The 24,708-nt window shown below is 57.4% G+C and overlaps 1 protein-coding gene across 8 annotated transcripts; it reads left to right on the top strand.

Moving 5' to 3' along the window:
* Positions 1-6,935: 6,935 nt before the first annotated feature.
* Positions 6,936-21,874, top strand: TAL1 (TAL bHLH transcription factor 1, erythroid differentiation factor). Of its 8 annotated transcripts, none has more exons than XM_077845050.1 (6): positions 6,936-7,150; positions 9,477-9,632; positions 10,184-10,972; positions 12,897-13,331; positions 14,490-14,584; positions 18,394-21,874. In XM_077845050.1, exons 4-6 carry the CDS (start codon positions 12,898-12,900, stop codon positions 18,846-18,848), a joined length of 984 nt encoding a protein of 327 aa, XP_077701176.1. In that variant the 5' UTR covers positions 6,936-7,150; positions 9,477-9,632; positions 10,184-10,972; position 12,897; the 3' UTR covers positions 18,849-21,874. The 8 variants fall into 8 exon arrangements, with proteins under 8 accessions (XP_077701176.1, XP_077701179.1, XP_077701181.1 ...); XM_077845053.1 differs by having other exon boundaries at positions 10,214-10,972; XM_077845055.1 differs by having other exon boundaries at positions 10,267-10,972.
* The last annotated feature ends 2,834 nt before the right edge of the window (positions 21,875-24,708 follow it).

Raw genomic sequence — 24,708 nt, forward strand, 5'->3', positions numbered from 1 at the left:
GATCAACTTTACTGGGGCATGGTTTATACACAATAAAATGCAGCCATTTGAAGCTTATGGATTTTTGACTTTCGACACATATATGTTCGTATCAGCAGCACCACGAATCAAGAAATAGAGTATTTTCATTCCCCAGAGGGTTCTCTCATGCCTCTCTGCTGTCATCTCTCCTCTGCCACTACCCCTGATCTGAACACTGTCCTACAGATTAGCTCAGGCTTTCCTAGGGTTCTCTGTAAATGGAATCATACACAAGTATACTCTTGTGCCCGTCCTCCTTCACTGAGCAGAATGGTGTTTTGTTTTGTTTTGTTTTGTTTTTGAGCAGAATGTTTTTCAGATTATTTCATATTCTTGTGTGTATGGGTACTTGGGTTCCTTTTTATTGCTGAATAGATTCTATTGCATGAATGTACCTCGATTGGTTTCTCCAGTCACTTGTGGATGGGCATTTGGATTGCTTCTGGTTTTCAGCTGTTATGAATAAAGCTTCTATGAATATTGTGTCCTAGAGTTCCCGGGGATATATGTTTTTTGATTCTCCCAAGTAAGTATATGGCTATAAACTGTATACTTATAAGGAACTGCCAAAGAGTTCTTCAAGGTGGTTGAGCCATGTTTGCCTTTTCCTTCAACGTATGAGAATTCCACTTGCTCCACACTCTCATCATTACTTGCTGTTGTTGGTCTTTTTTTTTTTTTTTTTAAGATTTTACTTATTTGAGAGAAAAAGCACACACATGAGAGAGAGCAGTGGGGAGGAGCAGAGGCAGAGAGAGAGAGGATATCTCTCTCTCTTTTTTTAAAGATTTTATTTATTCATGAGAGACACAGAGAGAGAGAGGCAGAGACATAGGCATGGGGAGAAGCAGGCTCCCTGCAAGGAGCCTGATTCAGGCCCTGATCCCAGGACCCCAGGATCATGACCTGAGCCCAAGGCAGACGCTCAACCACTGAGCCATCCAGGTTGCCCTAGAGAGAAGATCTCAAGTAGACTTCACACAGAGTGTGGAGCCCGTCATGGGGCTCGATCTCACAACCCTGAGATCATGACCTGAGGTGAAATCAAGAGTCAGACACTTAACCTACTGAGCTACCTGGGTAGCCCTACTATCTTTTAAGTTTTAACCATTTTAGTTGGTGTGTCATGGGTATCTCATTGCAGTGTTAGTTGACATTTCCCTAATGTAAATTTGGACATCTTTGCATGAGATTTTTGGCTATTTGTTTTTATTTTTTACAGTCACAAGGGCTTTAAACTGGGACATATCACAGTGCTCTCCAGTGTGCATGAGTTTGAAGTAGTTCTCTCAAGGTAGCAACTACGTCATCACAGCTAGCAGGAATGAAAAGGACATGTGGGCGCTGACCAGCTGAGCGACCTTGGGTGAACTGAACCTGTTTCCTTATCCCCAAAGTTGGGGTCACGCTAGCAGCCTGGTGGGGTTATTGTAGAGGACATGGCAAAGGAGAGGCAGAAGCAGGAATGGTGCAGGTAAGCACAGCAGGTGCTCAGGACACAGAGGGTCTCTCCCCCAAGTATTTACCTGACCCAAGGGCCAGGGCCTCAGTGACCACCAGCAACTATTTGCTAGCCAGAGGGCTGGGGAAGGCACACGTGCTCTGTCCTTTTCTGATAACTCTAGGAGCAAAACCACTGGCGGCACAGCTGTCTGGGCAAGTCTGCTTGTGAGGTCAGAGTGAAGGCGCTGGACATTCCATCGTTTGGGGAGCAGCTTTGTCTTCTGATTGTTCTGGTAAGAAGTGTGGGTCAGGGAAAGGGACACAGCTTCAAAGTAGGAAGCGCAGTGCTTTCTTTTTTTAAAAAATTTATTTATTTATTTATTTATTTATTTATTTATTTATTTATTTATTCATGATAGACAGAGGGGGGCGGGGCAGAGACACAGGCAGAGGGAGAAGCAGGCTCCATGCAGGGAGCCTGACGGGGGACTGGATCCCGGGACCCAGGGTCACACCCTGGGCCAAGGCGGTGCTAAACTGCTGAGCCACCCAGGGATCCCAGGGCAGTGCTTTCTTAACACATTCAATTATTTTATGGTGGCCTTTCCTGCCGATGACAGCTGTAAACCAGAGCCTGGTTCTTAGAGTTCGGGAAGCATCAGAATCACCTGGATGTCGTGTTGAAAGGCAGACTTCTGGGTCTCGCTCCCAGGGTTTCTGATGTATCAGGCCTGTGGTAGGGCCTGGGAATTTGCTTTTGTAACAAGTTCCCAGGTGATGCTGATGGTCACTCCAAGCGTGGAATTAGAGTGACCCCCTTTCTGTCCCTGAGAGCTGTGACTCCGGCGCTGGGGATTGGCAGCACAGAGATGACTCCCTACTTTTCAGCTTGGAATTCTGTCTCTGGCCTGCTCGTTGGCAGGGTGAGGGTTCTTTCCGAGCCAGGGATGGAGACCAAACTGGAGACAATGGTCACAGGGAAGTGGAAGGGGAAACCATGACACCTCTTCAAGTTGGAGGGTTTTTTTAAATTTAATTTTTAAAAAAGATTTTTATTTATTTACTCATAAAGAGTAATTTATGAGTAAATAAATACAGAGAGAGGCAGAGACACAGGCAGAGGGAGAAGCAGGCTCCCTATGGGGGGGGGGGGGGAGAGCTGGATGTGGGACTGGATCCCAGGATCCCGGGATCAGGCTCTGAGCTGAAGGCAGACGCCCAACCACTGAGGCACCCAGGGGCCCCAAGTTGGAGTTTTAACCACTAAAAAGAATCCTGTGACGAGGACACTGTGATGCATAGACAATGACTGCCTCCCTTCTACCCACGAGGAAAGTGAAATACAGAGATTGAGCCATTTTCCTGGAGACATACAACGGACAAGTGGGGCAGCAGGGAGGGAACTCAGGCTGCCCTGGACGCAGCATCGCCCCAAGCCCGAGGGCCTGGGCCCGTCCTGCCTCCGGCGCTTACAGCCGGGCGTTCTCCGCAAGGTTCCAGCCCCCCGTGCCCCAGCTGGCTACCTGTACCTACAAAGCGGGGGAACGGTAGCCCCTCCCTCACGGGTTGTTGCAAGAATTCACTGAATTAGTAGCTATGAGGTGCTTCGGACCCTACCTGGTCCACTGGGCCCCCACAGAAACGTACTGAAAGGAAGGCCCCGGGATCGAGCCCCGCGTGTCCCCGCGGAGGAGGCGCCGGGACGCAGGCGGGGCAGGTCGGCGCGCGCCCGGGACCGCGGGGCTGCTCTCCCCGGCTGCCCCCCGCGGCCCCGCGCTCGGGGCTTCCTGCGGCCCAGGCCCGGCCGCCGCGGAGGAGGGGCGGCATTTCCTGGCGGGGCGGCGGCCACGTCACCCGCTCCGGACGCCGGGCCGCGCTGCCCCCGGCACCAGATGCTATTTCGGGCGGCGCCCCGCTCCGTGCGCAGTTTCCGTTTTTCCACCGACCGTCGGAAACAGGGCAGGGGGGAGGGCGGAGACGTCACGAGCCCCGCTCCAGGCTGGGGGTGGGGACAGGTCCGGGACGGCGGCCAGGCCGTCACAGTCCGGAGCCTTGCGCCCCGGGGGATGCTGAGCGCCCCCTCCCCAACCTGCGCCGCGCCCGGGCCGCCCTGTGCCTCGGGCCCCACGGGCGTCCCTTCAGCCTGCTGGGGGCACCCTGCGCCCTAAGAGCACCCCACAGCCTGCAGGTGCCTCAGGCACCTCGACTCAGGGAATTCAAAACCAAATGCAGATCCCTCCCCAGGCCCCTTGGCCCCCAGGACCCCGTCTCCAGGAACGACGGCACCATCCATCCCGGCAGAGGAGAGACCCCAACCCGGAGGGTCCCTGGATTTCTCATTCTCCCGCATCCCCCGAACCATATTCTTCCAAACCCAGTTTTGTAGCCCAAATACGTGAGGGTTTCATCTGCCTGAGTCCACCCTCGGACTGGACCGGTGTGTGGTGTCAGAACCAGTCTCCTTCCCACCCCAGAGCACTCCTCCTCCACCTTGCAGCCAAAGAGCTTCCCAGAAATGCAAATCTGACCCTATATGGGACCTATGCCCACCCTTAAACCAAATAAACAAACGATTTCCCCTCCCCCAAATCCTTGCAATTGACCACAGGCTTGCTCCAACCATGCTGGACTCCCTTCTGTCCCTTGCATGACATCTAAGCCCTTGTGCTTCAGCCCTCGTCCCACACTGAAGGCTCTCATCGCTCACTCTTCTCCCTGCCCTCAGACCCCACTCTTCGATCTCAGCCCAGGCACCATTCCCTTGCTCCCTGGTGAGAATGGCCGGCACCTATTGGCAGGAGGAGCCCAGCAGGGTGAGCTGACTTGCCCGAGGGTGGCGGCACCAGGCCTGGAACTCAGAATTACAGGACTCCCTGACTCCCCAGCCTTCGGTGAACTGATGCTGCCAGGCGAAGGCCATGGGGACCAGAGGAGGGAGAGAGGAAAGCCAACCCCATTGCAGGGAGGCTTCAGGGAGGAAGTGGCCAAAAGGTTAAGGCTTGAGAAATGATGTGAGAAGAGGAGGCCAGTAAGGCAGAGAAGGAGCTGCGGCAGCTGGGGCACAAGGGAGGGTTCCATCTGATAATAGAGAGTGAGGCAGGGCTGGAGCCATGGGGCTGAACAGACCCCAGAAGCCCCTCCTCGGGGTCCCTGCCCAAGGCGGGTGTGGCTGGGCCAAGGGACACCTTGTGGCAAGTCCAAGAATTAAACTTTTTTTTTTTTTTTTGCAGAACATGGATGGCCCTTCTCCCACGAAATTCTGTAGATTATCCGTATCCACAGGGCACCCTGGCTTCTACCAGAGAGCAGAAGGGAACAGAAGGAACAGCCCGCACTGAATTAGCTGTATCTTCACACACAGTCATCCCGATGGCAAGGAGGGGCCAGTACCCAGACTGTGACCCACTCTGGGCTCAGTCCTTGACTGGGGCAGATAGGGGCTTTTCCTTAGTTCTTGGGGCTCCAAACCAGAGCTGCTGGAAGGACCAAGCACCTGCTATGGTGGGTAGACTTGTGGACTGGGAACTGGATACTTGAGTTTGGGTCTCAGCCTTTCCTGGGGTCCCTGTGAGCTTTGGCCAAGTCACATCTCTCTGTGCCTTAATTTCCTTCTCTATAACAATAACCAGAATTCCCATGTGCGTGCATATGATGTCGTCCTTCTGGGCTGACTGAGGTTCCAGAGATTATTGTTCTCACTACAGCCTTAAAAAAATTATTTATTTTAGAGAGAGAAAGCACGAGCGAGAGGGGCAGAGGGAGAGGGACTCTCAAACAGACTCCACACTGAGCGCAGAGCCTGACATGGGGGCTCGGATCTCACAACCCTGACATCACAACGTGAGCTGACATCAAGAGTCCCTCACTCACCAGACTATGCCTCGCTGGCCCCTCACCACGGGCGTTCAAAGATCATTTTATTTAATCCTCACAACAAATATGTGAGGTAGGTATTATCTCCCCATTTTACAGACAAAGAAATGGAGATTCAGGGCCAGGTGACTTGCAAGATTTGAGCCTGTGCTGTTTCCACTCCACAGTAAGAGAATGAAAGCAGGTCCCCTCCATAGGCTGAGCCCCAGTCGCTCACATTCCTCACTGAACCCAGATTTCTACCCCATAGTAAGATCGTGGTCCCTGCAATGAGTTGAGGCCAGATCTGTCCTCCCCTGGGCTCTAGTGGCCCTTCTTCTTTAACTGGGCTCCAGAGAGGATTCTGATGCCAAATTTGGTTGCTTTATTTATTTATTTATTTTTTATATTTTTAAAAATTTTATTTATTTATGAGAGACACACAAAGAGGCAGAGGCAGAGGCAGAGGGAGAAGCAGGCTCCCTGCAGGGAGCCTGATGGGGACTCAATTCCGGACCCCGGGGGATCATGCCCAGAGCTGAAGGCAGATGCTCAACTACTGAGCCACCCAGGCGTCCCCTAAAATTTGCTTCTGACCCAGGCTTCCCGCTCACTCGATCCGTCACATAGGCAAAGTTTCTCCGCGTCTCTGTGCCACAGTTTCCTCATCGCTCCGTGGAGGGTAGGAGTAGCACCAGCCTCCTAGGATTGGTTAGGAGAACGAAAGGAATTGGTATTTGCACTGTGCTTCCAATGGTGTTTCTGTAGCAGGATTAAAATGTTTCGGACACAATGGGGGTTGGGACGTTCCCCGGCTCCGGGCTGGGCCTGGAACTCCGCAGAAGGGACACTTAAACCGCTCCACTGACACCAGTTGTCCCTCCACGGGGCCCGGAGGCGAGCTCCGTCCGTGACCCTGGAGGCCAGCGCGCCCCGTTTCAGAGCGGAGGAGAGCCGGGCTGAAGGGCGGGGGTGCAGGGGCGCGGCCGGGGAGCTCTGCGGCGAGGCACTGCCCGTCGGAGCGCGGGCGGCTAGGACGCGGGAGAAAGAAGGAATGCCGGGAGGGGCAGGGACGGAGTTCTGGGATGAGCGTCGCCGCAGGAAGGTGTCTAGGAGGCCGCGGGACTGAGGTCGCGGGGTGCCCGGGTTCCCGGGGCGCTCGGGGTCCCACGGGGCCGGGCTCGCCGCGCCCCGGCCCGCGCGCCCCCTCTCTCCGCGGCGCGCCCCGGAGCCGCTCCCGGCGCCGCGCAGCCAGCCCCCCGCTCCCTCCGGTGAAATTGCCAAATTAAAATGAATCATTTGGCCCATAATGGCCGAGGCGCTTATCGGGGGCGAGCGGCCCCGCGGCTGCGCCTTATCTCAGCGGCGCACGCGGCCCCGGCGCGCCTCGGCCCATGCTAACGAGGCCGGGAGCGGGAGCGGGATTAGCGCGCGGCGCCCGCGGACCCGGGGCGGGGGCGGGGGCGGGGGCGGGCGGGGGCTCGGCTCCCAGGACCCGGCCGCAGCGAGGCCACGCGCGGCCCCCGTGGCGGCGAAACGTGAGCATTCCGGCCCTTTGCGGGGGGAAGGCGGCCCGCGGGCTCCGCAGCCTCCGCAGCCTCCGCAGCCTCCGCAGCCGTGGCGCCCGCCCCCCTCCGGGGAGGCCTTCCCCCCTTCGCCCTCCGGCCCTTCGATGGGGGGCACTTTGCGCGGACGCCCTCCGCTCGCCGCCGCCCCTCCCGCCTCGGAGACTCTCTTCCTTCCTTCCCCTTTTTCCTTACGCAATATACAGAAATGCGCGAGGCGGTGGTTGGTGTTCATTTCTTCCCGGTGGTTGTGTGCATGCGGTGGGATTGTGAGTGCGTGTGCGAGCCGGCGGCCCCGACCCCTCCCGAGGCGGCCCTCCAGGCCGGTGGTGTGCCCGCGTGGGACGGTGTCCGCGCCCTCTGCGCCGCGGGCCTGGGCTCTTGGGGCCCCTCCGTGCGCATCGCCGCGCACGCCTGTGCCTGTTGGCCTCCTCGACGGGGGTCTGGCTCCGCGCGTGGGGCTGTGCGGCCTTTGCGCCTGCGTTTGGGTGGCCTGGCTGTCGTGCCGGGCGCGCGGGATGCCGACCGCGGTGGACGCGAGTCCGGGGGCGGCCGCCGCCGCCGTGTCGCGCGGGGCATCGTGCGGGCCCGGCCGTGAGCGCCCCGCGCCCCGCTCCCCGCGCCCCGCTCCCCGCTCCCCGCGCGCGGGGCTGCGCCGCGGGTGGTCCTGCCCGCGCGGGGCCGAGCGCCCGCGGCCTGCGTCCTCTGGAAGCGCATTTGCACATCGCCGGGGGGTGGAGGGGGGGCGAGCGGGAGCTGGGGCCGCGAGGTGAGGAGGCGGCGAGGGGGCGGGGAGAGGGATTTCACATTTTATTCCAAATTATGATGTATTCGGAAGCCGGTGCCGGCTCGGCTGGGCAGTCGGAGCCCGCCCGGCGGCCGCCCTGTCCGCAGGCCGCTCGGGGCCCCGGCGCCTGAGGCTCGGCCGGCGGGAGGCGGGCTCTTCCCGGCTGGGAGCGGAGCAGCGCTCGCCGGGCCGCGCCTCGGCCCTCGGCCGCTCCCGGGCTTCGTCCGTCTCTGGTCAGTTTCGCGGGTACCTGCGCGGGGTCTGCGGGGAGAGGCCGGGGGAGGAAATCGCGCCTCGGGTGGGGGCCCTGCGGCGGTGTCCAGAGAAGGCTCTTCCGTCCCCTCCCCGGGAGAGCGACATTGCGGGGGGACGGGCGTCCGTCCATCGGCGGCCGGGGCCGGGCTTTGTGCAGCGATGGGGTCCGTGCTGCCCTCGCTGCGGGGGAAAAGGGGATTTTGTTTTGCCAGTTATTGTGGCTACTGATGTCACCCTCGCCATCATCACCAGCAGCACCACCATCATTCTATTTAATTAAAGTTATCGTTGAGAAGCGGAGCGGCTTGTCCCTTTGAGCTTCGTTGAAACGATAACAAAGCAGCGCGGTCCCCCCCACCCACCCCGGCTCTGTGTTTTTTTTTGTTTTTTTTTTAAGTTGCTGGGTTTGGGGTAGGGAGAGAAAATGGAGAGAGGGACGGGCACGGAGACCGTGTCATAATGCAAAAATGAACCGGGACCTGAGACGCGGGAACGGGTGGATTCGCCCTTCTTCCTACCCCTCCCCCCACCTGGATTAGAAGAGGAGAAAGAAAATCTCCCGCATTGGACTGAAACCGCAGGGAAGAATTATTCCTATATTTCCACCAAAGCCGGGGCTTCTAAAGGGAGTCCTTTGGAATTAACCTAGGATTTCGATGTGGAATCCTAAACTGGACAATTTAGGCAAAACAAATTAAACAAAACCCCTTTTTTTGGGGGGGGGGGAAGCAACCTAAATCTCACTACGCTACACACTGGGAAGCAGTATTGGATTTTTACCCTCCCTCCCTTTGCCTTGTTTATTGCTGCAAGGAATTATTAGAATTCTCCCCTAATGAACACTGAAAAATTGAAAATCATTGTGTGGGGATGGTGGAAAGGAAGGCAGGGGCTTGCTTGCTTTCTTTTATTAGTAGGAAGCAAAGAGGGGACCTACATAGATCACGTATCTCCCCCCACCCCATTCTTTTCGATCCCTGCTGTTGACTCCATTCCTGTGGGAAAGTACCCTTTGGAATTGGGTTCTGGTTTCGATTTGGGCAAAAGGTGGGCAAGGAGAGAACGGGGCCTCGGAGGTTCTTCCCACAGATCAGGGTCTGGAAACCACATTCCCCTTTTCCAACACACATTTCCCCACCCGCTCACGCTAGGCCTTGTGGCCACGGCTGTCCCCCAACCCGGGTTCCCAAGCTAACCGCATAGACACGTCAGTGCTTAGAAAACAAACCCAGCCGGCAACGCTGAACCAGACGTCCCGTCAGAGGGCCCGAAATTGTTCGGGCAGCCTGTGCTGAGCTCGTTGTTGTTGTTGTTGGAGTAAATAGTTATTTCTGATTGGTCAGGTGTAGGGTTCTTTTTTAAGGGGGTTTGGGGGGAGGCCTCTAACACCTGCAGGGTGGGGGCAGAAAGCCCTCCGCAGTTCCCTGGGCTGGTTGGCGAGGACAGGAGGTAATTCCCAGCCATTGACCCCCATTTCTCTCTCTCCCTCCCTCTCGCCCTCCCTCTTTCTCTCCACCCCCATCTTTCCTGGAAACTGGCTTTGGGCGCGGCAGACTGCCCAGGACCACACCGTGGCCTAGCTGCTGGTCTGTCAGCGAGAGAGGGGGAAAGCAGAGACCCCCGTCCACAACTTGGACCTGGTCTCCCGCCCCTCTCCGGCGGAGTGGAGATCCTATTCAGAGGGGCCGGTCTCTCTAAATATGCCCCAGGTGAGTTTTGGGGGAATAGTATTGGTGGAAACAGTGTTCTGGAGGACCTTGGGTTCCGGCCTGGGGTGGAGGAGGTGTAGGACAGAGGATTGGGTGAGGGGAGGACAAACCCAGAGCTGGGAATCTGGGATCCGTGCCCCTGTGGCTTCTAGCAGGGCCCTTTACCTTTTCGATCTCGGGTTAAAACACGTAGGTAGCTGGACCTAGTCCCCTAGGCCGCTCCCATCAGTCCTGGTTCCATGGGTGTTTCACAAGCCTCCTAACTTTGGGGCGGCTATATCCGGGTGGTGCAGGCTGTGTGTGCCCGGGCCGCCGGCAGGAAGAAGGCCCGGCCATCCTGGCTAGCACAGTCCCAACTCCGGTGGGCCCTGGCCGGGGCCTCCGGCCTAGGGTGGGGCTGTGCTGCAACAGCCTCCACTCCCGTAGTGGCAGGGAGGGTGGCTCTCTTCATGGGTGATTTTGGTTCTCGTGCATGCTTGGGGCTCCCCCAGGGGGTCGTTCGGGTGTGGGTGCATTATGAAGGATAGGGAGCTAGCTAGCTCTTACCCTAGGTACCCGCGGAGGCTGTTTTCCTATGACAGATTTTCCCTGCCGGGAATGGGGAGCTGCCCCGGACCCTGTGCCTGCCCCCTAGGAGCTCCTGGGATCCTTGTCTTGCTCAGACACAAACGGAAGTGTTGCGGCCATCTGGCAACAGGGGATGAGGATCCGGTGTTGGGGGCTGCGAGCTGGTTCTGGGCCGCACAAAGAGGAGTTGTAATGGTCAAATAGTCTAGTGTGATTCTGTTCAAGAGCTTCTTCCCCCTCTTTCATCTTCCCCCAAATAAAAACAAATGAACAAACAAAAATCACTCGGGCTTTCTTTCCAGTAATCTTAGCCCAAGCCAGGTGATGGGGTTTAGTCCCCTACAACCAAAGGTGCTTACGAGTCCTCTGTTGGCTTTTTCTGGAGCACGGCCCCCTCGCCTGGGTGATCCTGGTTGCTGAACAGCCCGCCGGGTTTTCCTAAGGTCCGGGGATGGGCGGGGAGAGGTTGGCCACAGACCCTGGGGACCAATCAAAGGTTTCTCACAGGGAGCCTCAGAGATATAGATATTTATAGGCGGCTGGGGAGGGCATTTGGGGCCAGGGTCAACTCATCTGGAATATGTGCTCCTCTTGCCCCTCGGGGATCTACGCCTCCATGAAGCCTCGGAATTAATCAGAGGGTATAAATGTGTCATAAGGAGAGCTTGAACTCAGTCTGGTGATCGCAGTGTGCACCGTTTGTTTGTTCTTGGTTAGAAGCTGGGGCTGCAGCACGTGTCACTGGGCACACAACCGTGTGTGGGGACAGTAAGGTAGGGAACCAGCACATTGGGGCTTGTATATTTTGCCACAGGATGGTGTGTTACTGGTGCAGCTCGCTGCTGCAGGGGAGCCGGGGAGGATTGGCCTGGTATACCTCGGCTGCGTTTCTAGTGGCCGGTGGCTTGGCAGTCCCATTCCGTGGATACGGATCTATTGTTTCCGCCATAATCGTAAACTCCCTTCCAGTGAAGCCTTGTAGACCCACTGTCTTGGCGGCTCACGTACACCAGGTCTTGGGGAATTCGGTCGTTTCCTGGTGAGCCCACGTTGCTGGCAGACCCAGGGCAATCCAAATGGCCATTCTCCATCACCTTGTGTGTCTGGTGGCAATTTTGCTGAGCCCCCAAAGAGGCTTCAGAGGGTCAGATCTCTCTCCTGGGGTGGGAGGACATTTCCCAGGCCAGCCCAGGTCCAGGGCCGTGCAGTGGCGGAATGGCTGCCCGTGAGCAATTAGATGGACTCTGCTTGGGGCTGAATTGGATTTTTGTGTATTTTCTGCTACGAAATATCCCAATCATCTAATTCTGAGAGGAGAAGCCTTATTTTGAACATCTGGTGAAGCCTGTCGAGTTGATAGGCTTCGTGTGTGTGTGTGTGTGTGTGTGTGTGTGTGCTTTATTAAAATAACTCACAAGCACCCTTAAACTCCAGGCTCCAGACCAGTCTCATGGTTTTTTGGTTCTTTTGGGGCCTCTGGCTCCACTGACATCTTAGCAGGATGATGGAAGCCCCCCACCCAACCTCACCCCCAGTGAGTGTTAGTGGGGATTAGAGCCTCTACGGGTCACCCTGGTGTATGATTGTGGAGAGAAGGAGTATCCCCAGCCCCAGGGATATCCATGGGAGAGTGTATACAGGAGAATAGTGCAGACAGAGTGAGATCACAGTTCTGGTCCCGCTCTGTGGCTCTGTGGCAGATAGGTTCATGTGACCTTGGGCAAGGCAGTCCCCTCGCTGGCTCAGTCTTCTTGCCAATAATAATGTTTACTTGAGCATTTGCACCGTGCTTTTAGGTGCATCAATGAAGTATTGCTTGCTCCCATTTCTCAGAAGATCATGCAGGCAGGAGAGGGGGATGGAAGAGTTCAAGGGCCTTCATGATACCTTTTCCTGCTGGTGGGTGGGAGCCTCGACCCCGGTGGCCTCAGGAGGCCTCCAAATGCCTGGGCTCCATACCCACTCAGCCAAGCCTCCCTTCCAGACGCCATCTCACTTCTGAGTCCAGCTGAGCATAAGGGGGTGCTATGTGTGGTTGGGGAGGACTTAGTGCTAGGATCATCCTCCCTTCCTGGTGTCTCATCTCTGGTCTAGGTGGGTGTAAATGGCCCCTGGGGTTCCCAGCAGCTGCACAGAATACACGTGGATTTGCTCAGTGCGGACAGGCAGCCCCTGCAGGGGTGTGGGAAGGGAGAGCGGCAGTCCCCGCCCTCTGGGGCGCAGGGGACCCCAGGCCTCCTAGCCTCCCTTCCCCGAGTTCCCTACTTGTTGAGAAGCCAGAGAGGTTGGAAAACACCCCACCTCCGCGCCACAGTTTCCCCGCCAAAACCTAAAGGGGGGCGGGAAGAACAGGGTCAGGGGGTTTGTTCCCTCCTCTTCCCCTGCAGCGGGAGCAGGGGGACGGGATGATCTTTCTTTCTCGCCTCTTTCTACATTTCCTTCCTCCTTTTCCCCCTTCTGTTTTCTCTCGCTGGCTCTATTCCTCTTCTTCCAATGTCTCTGCCGTCGTTCTCCGTGCCCCCAGGCCCTGGGTCTCGCAGGCACCCCTGCGCTGTCCCAGCCGGGCCGCCTGTCCACGTGGCGCCAAGCGCGCCTCTTCCACGTCTCGGGGCGCGAATCCCGCTGGGCCCCCGGCGCACCGCTCTGGGCGGGCGGCTGTCGGAGCGGGCGTCCGCTTGTCTGTCTGTCTGCCCGCAGGATGACGGAGCGGCCGCCGGGCGAGGCGGCCCGCAGTGACCCCCCGCCGGAGGGACGGGACGCGGCCGAGGCCCGCATGGCCCCCCCGCACCTGGTCCTGCTCAACGGCGTCGCCAAGGAGACGAGCCGCGCGGCCCCCGCGGAGCCCCCGGTCATCGAGCTGGGCGCGCGCGGAGGCCCGGGGGGCGGCCCTGCCGGCGGGGGCGGCGCCGCGCGGGACGGGAAGGGCCGCGAGGCGGCGGCGGCCGAAGCGCGCCATCGGGTGCCCACCACCGAGCTGTGCCGGCCCCCGGGGCCCGCGCCCGCCTCGGCCCCCGCGGAGCTGCCCGGCGACGGCCGCATGGTGCAGCTGAGCCCGCCCGCGCTCGCGGCCCCCGCCGCCCCCGGCCGCGCGCTGCTCTACAGCCTCGGCCAGCCGCTGGCCTCGCCCGGCAGGTCAGGCCCGGGGGACGACGGGGGGGGGGGGGCGCAGGAGGAGGGGGCGTTGCGAGCCCCGGGGCGGGTGTGCGTGTGCGCGGGGGCTCCGTGGGGCGGGCGCGCGAGCCAGTGTGCGAACCCGGAGGGTCCGCCCTGGGGAGCGCGGGCCGGGCTGCGTGTTGGGGCGTGTGTGTGCTGGGGTGGGGTGTGGACCCAAGGGAGTCGCCTGAGTGGGAGTCCCAGGTGAGAATGTGTCTGAATGCGCTCGCTGCTCTGAAATCCTTCTGGAAGCCGCAGCCCTCAGCGGACAGGTGAGAGCAAGGGATCTGAGGGTGGTTGCAGACGGCGCCCTCCCCGAACTGCTGGCCCGGGTGGGGCGGTGGGGCGGGGATCCCTCCTCCCCTCTGGGGCCCCTCTGCCCCTGGCCGGGGCTGTGGTCTCCGGGCTGGGGCCTGCGCTCCCCTCCCAGTTTAGGTGTCCATTTCCCTGCTGGGGCCACTGAGATGGTGGGGAGATAGGGGTAGATTTAGGGTGGAGACCGGAAGGTGAGGCAAGGGTTGACAACGGGGGCAGCTAGTGGGAGACCCCGAGGAGGAAGAAGCTATGGAGAGCCCAGGGAGGGCAGTGAGGGGCATGTGAGCAGTGGTGAGGCCAGGTTTACTCTCTGTTGTCTGTCCACGGGCCCCATGGGGCGGGATGCAGGTGTGGTGATCTCTGGGGGGGGCAGTGTGTCCTGTGAAGTGCTAGGGCTGCAGGTCGTTAGGTGTGAAGGCCACAGCTGCCTGTGTGAGTACCTGTGCAGGAGGGGAGGTGCCTGTGGATTGTGTGCTTGTGTCTGGGAAGGGGAGTACGTCTGCCTGGGGAGCATGTGTGTTCGTTTTTGGGTTTGCTCTGTGTGTTCACTTCTGATTGTGAAGGGTGGGGAGCGGTGTGTGGGCATGGGGCCCCTTCTCCCCTCGCTTGCCTCCCCAAGGGGAGAGAGTGGGAGCACTCTGTGACTGTGTGTGGCTGTCTGTGTGGGATGCTCCTTCTATCCCGGACTCAGGTGTGAAGGGAGCAGGGTGGCCCTTGTGTTTCCCCGGGGTGGGGCGGACGCCCAGAGCACGCGGGATCGCTGAGGAGCCCGCCGCCCTCCACCTGCGTGTGAGCTTGTGCTCTGCTTACTCCCTTCCACAGTGGGTTCTTTGGGGAGCCAGATGCCTTCCCTATGTTCGCCACCAGCAACCGAGTGAAGAGGAGGCCCTCCCCTTATGAGATGGAGATTACAGACGGTGAGTCTCCCCGCCTCTTCCTTTGTGCTCACCCCTCCTGCTGGTCCGAGAGCCCCAGCAGGGGCCGGATCTTCAGGGACTACTCCCTTGGCGGCTCACATAGTTGGGGGTGGGGCTACCTGGGAATCCGAGTCTGCTGGAGTCCTTGCCCTGCAACTGCCCCGGGACCAGGCCAAGTCATGGGTGGGGCTGGGGGCCATCCTCACCGTCCTGGGAAGAGGGAACATGGCAGTGAGGACACAGGGTGGCATTTAGCGCAAACCTCTAGGGTCAGCTGGCGTCCGTCCGCGCTCTAGTCCCCATTCGTACACTGTGCAAGAATCCCAGGGGAGGGCAGCACACATGGTGCTCCCTGCCTCTGAGCACCGAGCCTCAGGGATTTCTTGTACCTCCTCCCAAGGCCTTTTTTGGAGTCTGCTCCCTGCCTGGAATTGCACCGTCAAGGTCCGTGTCCCAGGTCCCTTTTTTGTGGGACCCTCTTGGCCCCTGTTCCATACCCAGGGCTGAGACCTGGCATTTCCTTCCTGACATCATAGATCCTACCCTGCCGTCCTCCCCTGCGTCCCCCAGAAGGCCCTCGCCAATACTCCTGTGAACTACCTGAGTAGTCTTGGGCGCTAAACTTGGGGAAGGAGTTGGATGGATGGGAAATTAGGAGTATCCTGTCCCTCTTCCCAGGGTTGACCTGATGTAGGAGATGGGACCCAACACCAGGGGGCAGGAGAGCAGGCTCTTCAGAGCCGGGGACCAGGAGCCCAACCCTGGAGCTGCCAGTGTGGGGCCTGGGGCTCCTGTAGGAAGGCCACCTAAGGCCTTGAGGCCAGACTGGGATTTAATCAAGGGGTCAGTAGGAGGGACGTGTACTGAGCTGGAGCTTCTGGAGAGGAGTCCTCTGTAGTGTTCTGGAGGGGAGGGGGCTTGGAGTCTGGACAAGGAACAGACCTCATAAGCCCTGAGCAGCCTGGGGCATGAGCTGTCGGTCCAAGAGGGAAGGGTGATGAGGTGTCAGTACTGCTGGAACTTTGGGGCTGATCCTGCTCCGAAGTTCTCCAGGGCAGAGGCCTTTTGCACAGAGGGCAGAAGCAATGAGAATCAGGCACAAAGGAGAGGAAGCAGGAGAAGGGGCCAGGGGGGTGAGGGTTTGGGGGGGAGTGCAGAAGTATAGGGAAGCCATTACTCATAAATGTCTGGATGCTGAGTAGGTGCAGAGAGACAGGGCCGCAGAGGGATGGACAGGCTAGGGAAGAGGAAGGTGCAGAGAGGCGGATGGTTCTCTGGGAAGGTGCCAGAGAGGAACAGACAAAAACAGAGGTGAAGAGGAGGGTATGTGTTGTGTGGTATGCAGAGTACGTATGTCCATGGAGGTTTGAAACCAGAGATTTCACCAAAGAGTCTGAAGAAGTGGAACTTGGTGTGGATTCCTGCTGCTGAACTTTTCTGGTTCTTATTTTCCTCATTTGTAAAGGGGGGAACCTCACAGGTTGCTGAGAGTCCAATGGGATAAAGTGTTTTTAGGGCTCGGCTGGGGATAGGTTCTGCTAACTGTAACTAGGACAGCAGTTGTAAGGCCCCCTCCCCACCCAGGAGCTCCCTCAGCGTCCTCCTGGGCAGGGACAGTCCTCCTTATGTCACAGCTGAGGGATGCCCCTCTGTCTGGCGTGGAGGCCGGAGAACATGGAGTTATTTCCTCTGCAGCAGCCCAGGATAGGACCGCCAGCAGGTGTGCTGTGTTTTTCCCAGCCTGGGTCTGGTCTTTGGCAAAGAGTCAGCTGGGCTGGGCCCTATGGGGGCTTGGAGAGCCAGCTTTCAGAGGCACGGGGGGCCAGGGGTGAGTGATCCTCTCAGGGATCTCAGGTGTGTGTGTATATGTGTGTGCATGCGTGTATACGTGTACAGGTGCAAGTAAGAGAGAGAAAGAGGATCAAGCAAGAAGCTCTGGCACAGATGAGCCATCCTGGCCTCAGTGTCCTTAGCGGGGGGTCCGAGGTGCAGCCTTGAGCCCTCCTCACCTCTTCTCCGCTGTCCTAGTTTCTCCTTTCTGAGGTCTGGTTCTTGGGGTTGGGGTTATCGAAGAGGGAAAACAAATATCCCAGGACTGGGAGTTCCTTCAGGACACAGAGCTTCCTGGTGGCTTTCGGGAGCCCAGCCCCCACTGAGGTGTGGGGAGGGGAGCAGCCACCTCAGCCCAGGAACTTGGGAGCACTAGCAGGGCCCTCTTCTGTTTTCTCTGGCTTTGGGAATCCCAGGTCAGGCTTGGACATTGTGCGGGGCTTTGAACACCATAGTGCTCAGTTTGTGCATGCTGGTGTCTGCCGCTGCCCCACCCCACAAGTCTTAGCATATGAATATAGTCTAAATATTGGCCAAGTCCGGAGATTGCACGTAGACATGGAGAGCCCGAGGCAGCCCTCAGACACCTGCTTAGAGCCTCCGGCTGTGCCTCTGCATGGCCCCTGTCTCCGCTTCTCTCCTGGGGAGAGAGCCACAGGGTAGGTCCTTTTCTCTCTCGCCGCTGCTCTGTATTCCGTTCCCCCCACCTGCCAGCATGATCAGCCTCTTCTGTGTTTTCCATCACCCTTAGAAAACAGTCCCCACCCTTACTGCAGAGACCTGTGGGGTCTGGAGCCAACCTACTCTGATCACACCCATGCTAATTAGTATGTTGGCTTCAGCCATTTTCCAGCTCAGGGCCTTTGCACATACTGTTCCCTCTTCCCTTCCTGGCTGGCTGTTCACCAGCCTTAAGGTCTTACCTTATAGCTTTCACCTTCTCCAGTGTGCCATCCCCAGCCACCTGAGCTAAATGTGGTGGCTTCTCCCCCATCTGTTATTACATTCAGCCTCCTGTTCATTTTTATTTGTTTGCTACTTGTTCACCCGTCATCACCATTAAAATGTATGCTCCGTGAGGGCAGGGGCCCTGTCTTTAGTGCCTGGCACAGTGCCTGGTGATTAGTAAAAAACTGATGGATGCGTGATAATAGCTGACGTGTATTGGATGTTTAATCTCAGGCAGGTATTGGCTTAAGGACTTTACCTGGGTTAGTCGTTAGATCCATGTGACAGTCTTGTATTTTAGTTACTAGTATTATCTCCAATTTACATGACGAAGCTGAAGCACAGAGAGTTTAAGTAACGTGCCAGAAGTCACTATCTAGTGAGTTATACTCAGGAATTCAATCCAGAAAGTCTGGCTCCAGAGTTTGTCTTTCTCACTAGTGCTGTATGGCTTTTGGCACAAGTGAATGAATGAACGAATGACCTATGGTCCCGGTCTTCAAATGTCTCGCAGCCCCACGAGGGAGACGAGCATTAGACACATACAGTAATGATCAAAAGTGATGGAGGGGCCCCTGGGTGGCTCAGTCGGTTAAGCGTCCGACTGTTGGTTTCAGCTCCGGTCGTGATCTCACGGTGGTGAGACGGAGCCCAGCGTTGGGCTCCACGCTCAGCACGGAGTCTGTAAGAAAGACACTCTCTCCTTCGCCCTCTGCGCACACTCTCTTCCCCCGTCCCGCACACACTCTGTCTCTCTCTTAAATAGATAAATCTTTTTTTTGAAAAAAGGTGATTGGAGATCCAGGGGTTGGAGGGCCTGGTAGTTGGTGAGGTTGGTCCGGTAGGGTCGAGGGGAATCCTCAGAGGAACGGGGATTCAAAGGCTGAGTAGGAGTTGTCTAAGTAAAAGGCAAGAAGGCCTTCTAGGTTTCCCAAGCCTCCCTATGGGTGGTTTCTCTTCTTCCCCATGGGAGAAGGTGCCTTGGGGGACCTCCATCTCATTTTTCTGAACTCCCGTCCTCCTACTTCCAGGTCCCCACACCAAAGTAGTGCGGCGCATTTTCACCAACAGCCGAGAAAGGTGGCGGCAGCAGAACGTGAACGGGGCCTTTGCCGAGCTCCGCAAGCTGATCCCCACGCATCCCCCGGACAAGAAGCTCAGCAAGAATGAGATCCTCCGCTTGGCCATGAAGTACATCAACTTCCTGGCCAAGCTGCTCAATGACCAGGAGGAGGAGGGTACCCAGCGGGCCAAGCCTGGCAAGGACCCCGTGGTGGGGGCTGGCGGAGGGGGCGGTGGGGGAGGGGGCGGTGCGCCGCCCGACGACCTCCTGCAGGACGTGCTGTCCCCCAACTCCAGCTGTGGCAGCTCGCTGGACGGGGCGGCCAGCCCGGACAGCTACACAGAAGAGCCGGCGCCCAAGCACACGGCGCGCAGCCTGCACCCTGCCATGCTGCCAGCCGCTGATGGAGCGGGTCCTCGGTGATGGGGCCGGAGCCACTCAGGACCAGCCAGGAGGGCACCCTCAGGCCGCTGGGACTGTGGGCTTCGGGGCAGGTCGGGTGAGGATGGGGCAGCTCTGAAGCCCAGCGGTGGACTTGATGAGCTTTCCTTGATGTCTGAACTTTGCGAAGCCCTAACTGGCCCTGGGGTGGCTTTCCTGTTTCCTGCCTCAGTGGGAAAACAGAAAAATGGAGCAAAGTGGTAGGTACTTTTTATGAAGACGGCACGGTCTTCCCCTTCCCCCCAAACCCTAAGACTTCTGAAGTAAGTAAGGAGCTCGACTGGCAGGGCTTTCAGCTTGGAGCTTGGGGGCCCTGTCTTTGCTGAGACCTGGGGTTGTCAGCTCTCACTTGGGGCATCCAGCAGCCTCTGCCTTGCCTTCAGCCCCTCCCAAGCTGGCTGGTGTGGCTAGTGTGGCCACTCTGTCCAAATACGTAGGTACCCAGTAGCCGCCCAGTTCTAGGTGAGCCCCATCTTCGCCCAGGCCCATGTTGGGTCACCTAGCTTGCCAGCTGCTGCAGAGTCACAAGCCTCGAGGTGCCTTCTACAGGGCTTGGTGGAAGAAGATGGCCAGTGGACAGCCTGCTCTCGACTAGCTGGGCCAGAGGGTCAGAAACCCAGTAGCCCTTACTACTCGCCCCGGGGATCAAAGCTCTGCTTTCTCCCCACTGAGACTTGCCTTCCCAATCCTTGTGGGGACTGAGTGTAGCCGGGAGCCTGCCCTGTCAGGCATCATCATGTGAAGGCAGAGAGAGGGAAAATGATGAGAGTGAAATTGAGCAAGAGCTGTTTGGGGCTGTGGGTTCAAATCCTGACGGTGTCTCAGACCTTCCTGCCTGTATTCTCAGCTCCCCATCACTGTTCACGCGGTGAGCAAATGCCAGTGTGCAGCTGGGTGTGTGCTGGCGCCGGGAGTGGATGTGCAGCCCCGTCTGCGTGTCCTCCTCTCCTGCTCCACGGGGTCTGTTTGGTGAGGGTCTGGTCTGATCCCAGCCTTGTGCAAACCCTGTCCTACGAAATCCTGGCATTTGGGGTTTTTGCTTGACTTCGGTTACTGGTGGGATCTTTAGATCTTGATATGACCCAGACTCCAGCCCCACTTCTAGGGTGTGGGAAAACCCGTCAGAGACCAGGCCCTGGCTGAGACCTAGACAAATGCACATTCACTTAGAATCTTCGACACCCCTCAATTATACAGCTTTCAGCCATCTAGGGTGTGTATGGGAGGCTGGCTTACTGCAATAGGAGTGCCCCCCTCCAAAAGTTGTACATGAAATTTTTGTAAATCAAACCCTTATCCTTCATCTTTTAAAGAAATACTACCGCAAGTCCTTTTGTAAAGTGAAGAATTTTTTTGTAGAGTGGACCACTGCCCCTTGTTGATCTCTGTGTCAATCCAGATGGTGGGACATGGTTTCCTTAAGGCCAAGCCTGCCTGTGACGTGTGTTCCAAGCCCATGAGACAGACTCCACACAAGTCCTGTATACCCGTACCCTCAAGTCACCGCAGCCACCTCTCACGAGGCTTCGTCTTTGAGGCTAGAGGGAAAACAGTCCCTATGCAGAGAGGGCATGAGGCCAGCTCCCTCCCCACCCTCTTAAGTTGTGGGGTCCAGTTTATGAATAGGGGAGCAACATGGTAATCTTTGGAGCACTCAGACTCCCTGTCCATTTCAGACCCCCAACATCATATCTTGATGAAATTAGGGCTGGTTTCTTTGCAATACTTGGAAGCTCCTGTGAGGAATCCCATCTGTCTAAAGATGGAGCACCTGTCCCGGGTCCTAAGGCTGCGTTTGCTTCCTGGTGGATTAATTTGACTTGGGAGTGAAAAGTGGCCACAGTATGGATGGATGGAGAGGTGCTGGGAGATGGATCACACATTCTACCGGGAACTCAAGCTTCTGGCTTCCTCTTTTCTCAGACATGCAGAATCACGTGGATAAGTTACCTTCTCAATGTCAGTTTTTCAGAAATACCCTGGCTTGGCCTGTCTCCTAGGGCAGTGGTATAGACCAAGTGGAATCATGAAAGCAGAAGCATTTTGAGATCAGAAAGAACTCTTTTGCCCTCAGGATCATTCCTGCAGTGGGGCTTCCCATCCTGAGTCCAGGGCCTGGGCAGTGGGCCAGTCTGCCTGACTGCGCAGCATTTGGGTAATTTAGGTTCCAAACCTCTTTTGCTTGAGTTTTCCTGATTGTCCTCATTTCTCCAGATTGACCTCATTTATGTCTCCTTCCAAGGGAAGGCACAGGAATGAGAATGGAAAAAGATATGGGCAAAATGTGTAAGACATTACAGCTTTCCCAAATGGGCCCGGGTCGGGATGGGCAAAGCCTCATGTCTTTATAAGACCTACAGAAGATCCAAAATTTGAATTTTCATTTGCACCCACCTCCCCACCCCTCCCAGCACACCCTTCTTCTTCCTCCGCCTCATCACCTATGAAGAAATGGCAACATTCCGAGAATAATATCTGTGCTAGAGGAAAGGATGTAAAGGGGGAAAAAAGCGAGGAGAACAGAGATGATTGTGAGGACTGGAGGGATTCCCATCTTTTCGGGAAAATTCATATGCTTTTATCGGTGGTGGCAAACGACAAGATGGTACAACCTTTATCCTTTTCTGAGAACAGAACAAAGGGCCCAGCATCTGTAGTCAGCCGACAACTATCTCGGCCTTTGGGGGTGGTCTGGTCGTACTTGTGATTTCGATGGTACGTGGCCCCCCGCCGAAGGCTCGCCCATGCCCGTGTACATAGCGCATCGTTCCTATGGGCGGGCCCAGCACTTTCCTTCATTGTTGTACTGTATGTGATGCGTTGCATTGGTCTCTGCATTTTTCTGCAGAAGAGGAGTAAGCGCTCCAGGTACCTCGACCTTTGTACAGCCCGGAGGCCAACACTGTGGGCGTGACTCTTTAGCGACACAACGCTTGTGGTGATGATGTGTGTGTATATATATATAAGGATATATTGGGAAGATTTCTAAATAAAAGTTTTACAGAGGGGTCTGGACTCTGTCCTTGCATCTTGCATGGCCACGCCTGGGAGTTGGGATTGTGAAAGGAAGGGCCTGGCAAGAGTCTGTCTCTCCTGAAATGGAGGGGTCTCCAGGACTCAGCTGTCCTCTCAGGATGGGATCCTGCCCCATACCTTGAGGCTCCCCCCCCCCCCCCCCCCCCCCCCCGCTCAGGGTTCCATTCTTTTCCCTCTGCCCGGCCTCACAGAAGGGGACTCTTCTGAGCATTTTGCACCCACAGTTTGGGCTCAGGGCCATCCCACAGACGGTCCCCTCTGTGTCGGGTTCAGCTCCCACGGCCGGCCGGGGTGGTTGCTTTTATCATAGGTTCAGGACAGATCAAGTTACTCCCAGCAGAGGAGGATCCCAGGTGTCCCAGTGACTCAAAGGGAGGCTGCACACTTAGGTGTGTGGCTCTTCAGGGTTGGGGGTGGTGCAGGTCTCACACAGGGCTCTGGGACAGGCTGAGGCTTTGGGGGTAGTGGTCAGTGAATGGAGGCTTAGGAATGGGAATGCCAGTACAGCCAAGGGCTCTGGGTTCTGGGGTGGCGGCAGCGGGCGGGGGGTTGTGGGGTGGTTGGTGCTCTGCATATGCACTGTTGGAACTCCAGGGACCTCAGTAGGTCAGCATTTCCAATAGAGTGCCAGTCCTTTCATCCATTCAACAACATTTTTGAGTCCCTACAATGGGCCAGGTATTATTCTAGGTACTAGAGATCCAACAGTGGAGAAAACCAACATCCCTGTTCTTGTGTTGCTTGAATTCTAGCAGGGAGACCATAAACACATGGACACACATGAGCATAGAAGATATGTTGATTATGGCATTGGTATAGTAAGGATACAGCACATTAGAGGGTGATTAGTATTAGGGAAAAAAGATGTGCCCAGAAGGGAACTCAAGGGGGGCCCATGGATAACCCTGGTTCCTCTGGGGTCAGCCTTGCTCATCTTGCCAGGCTTTGATCTTGGCTGCCTCTGTCCTAGGAAGCTTCCAGCCATAGCTAGGCTGCCCAGAGCTTGGCAGAGCTTGGGAATCCTGCTCTGGCCTATAGGGATGCTCCCGGGCTTTTGGAAGCCTCCCGAGTGTGCTTCTCCCCGGCCCAGGACAAGGAGGCCCTTGGGCAGATAGGGTGCTGAGACCTAGTCCCCCGGGAGGGTGGAGAGGGTGGAGAGGGTGGGGAGGGAGAGAGATTGTGCACAGGACAGTAACATTTCAGAGGCTACAGTAAGAGGGGTTTCCGGGTTGAGGAAGTGGTTAGCCAAGCCCAACGCAGCGGTCACTGATGGCTCAGACCACATCGGCATCAGGGGAGGAGAAGAACAGGAAGGGAGGGGCACCCATTTCCAGAAGGACGCTTCCCAGGAGCAGGCAAGGCAGTCCACCTGTGGAGAGGTCGGGACGACCTGACCCTGTGGCCAACAGGCAGAGGCTGTGAGGCAGCCCAGGGGGGCCAGGCCCTTGGGGGTCGTGTGGGCTAATGTCCCCATCTCCAGGTGGACAGACTGAGGCCGAAAGAGGAAAGGCGCCTTCCCAGGGCCATCCACCCCATGATAGTGACGACAGGGGCAGGCGGGCAGGAGGAGGCTTCCTGCCTCCCAGGACGTGCTGTGCCCACCTCGGGGGAGGGGCTGTGTTCTTGCCCTTCTGCCCTTTTTGCCCTCTGCTCCTGTTATACCCTCCTTTCTGTCCCACTGCCTGTGTGTGTGTGTGTAACCATCCAGTTTTGCACTTTTTGTATCTATCCATCTGTCATCTGCGTCCATCTTCCTTCGATCTGGCTACTTGTCCCCAGCATCCGGAAGACTGCCCTGACGCCATGGGGCCCCCTTCCCTCAGTGCTGGCTAATGTTTGTCCACCCGTCCATTTCCCCGCTCAAACACAAGCCCCTCCAGGGCCAGACCAGGCCTGATGTCTCTTGGCCTCCAGCCCCCAAGGCAGATCTAGCACGGGACCCTCTCAATATAATGTACGGAACTCTCAAGCTCGGCGTTGAGGCCAGCAGGGAAGAGGGGGGGCATGGAGAGGGTGGAGGGGGGCATGGGGAGGGGGCATGGGGAGGGTGGCAGGGGGCTGGGTCATCCCCACCTCCCCTGACCCCCCACAGCCTAAAACCACAGTCCTGGCCTCGTTAGGGATGGACAGCTCTGCCCCTTTGGCTGCTTCTGTTGGTGGGGAGGTAGGGTGTGAGCTTTCTTGGGCTGGGCCCCTGCAGCCCCGTTATCGTACTGGCCCTGGGTGGGGTGAGGTGGCGCTGATGAGGATCAGGAGGCTGTCCGCCCACGCCGTCATGGCAGCCTTGCCTCCTGTGCTGTCCTCTCCCCCTTCTCTACTTGCACAACAAGCCTGTGAGCCGGGCAAGCACCTCTGACCAGCGACCTGAGGACGCGCATGGGTGCGGGGCACCGCGTCCTGCAGTGGACGCCCGGCCCTCAGGAGTCAGAGTAGGGACGGAGTAAGTCAGGGTCACCGAGGGCGTCCTCTCTGTTGTCTGTAGAAGGAAATGAAGCCTAGAGAGGCCATGGGGGGTTTCACCGAGGTTACTCAGAATTTGAATTCAGGTCCGAGTCCAGAGCCAGTGCTCACCGCCCTTCAAGAGGGGAAGAAGAAATAGCTAATACGTAGCTGGTGTCCTTGAGCAGACAGGCCTGCGCTGCGCTGCGGGGAAGATGACAGCTCGGCTCGTCCAGCCTTTTCCCTGGGACCAGAGTGATCAGTGCGGACGCTGGAGGGCTTGCCTGGAGCAACAGGCTCGGCTTGAGGACAGGCAGGAAGGACAGTTGATGTGGTGTCAGTTCAGGGAGGGAGAGGCCCGGATGTG

Source organism: Canis aureus, chromosome 13 (genome assembly GCF_053574225.1).
Source record: "Canis aureus isolate CA01 chromosome 13, VMU_Caureus_v.1.0, whole genome shotgun sequence".
In the NCBI taxonomy this organism is placed as follows: Eukaryota; Metazoa; Chordata; class Mammalia; order Carnivora; family Canidae; genus Canis; species Canis aureus.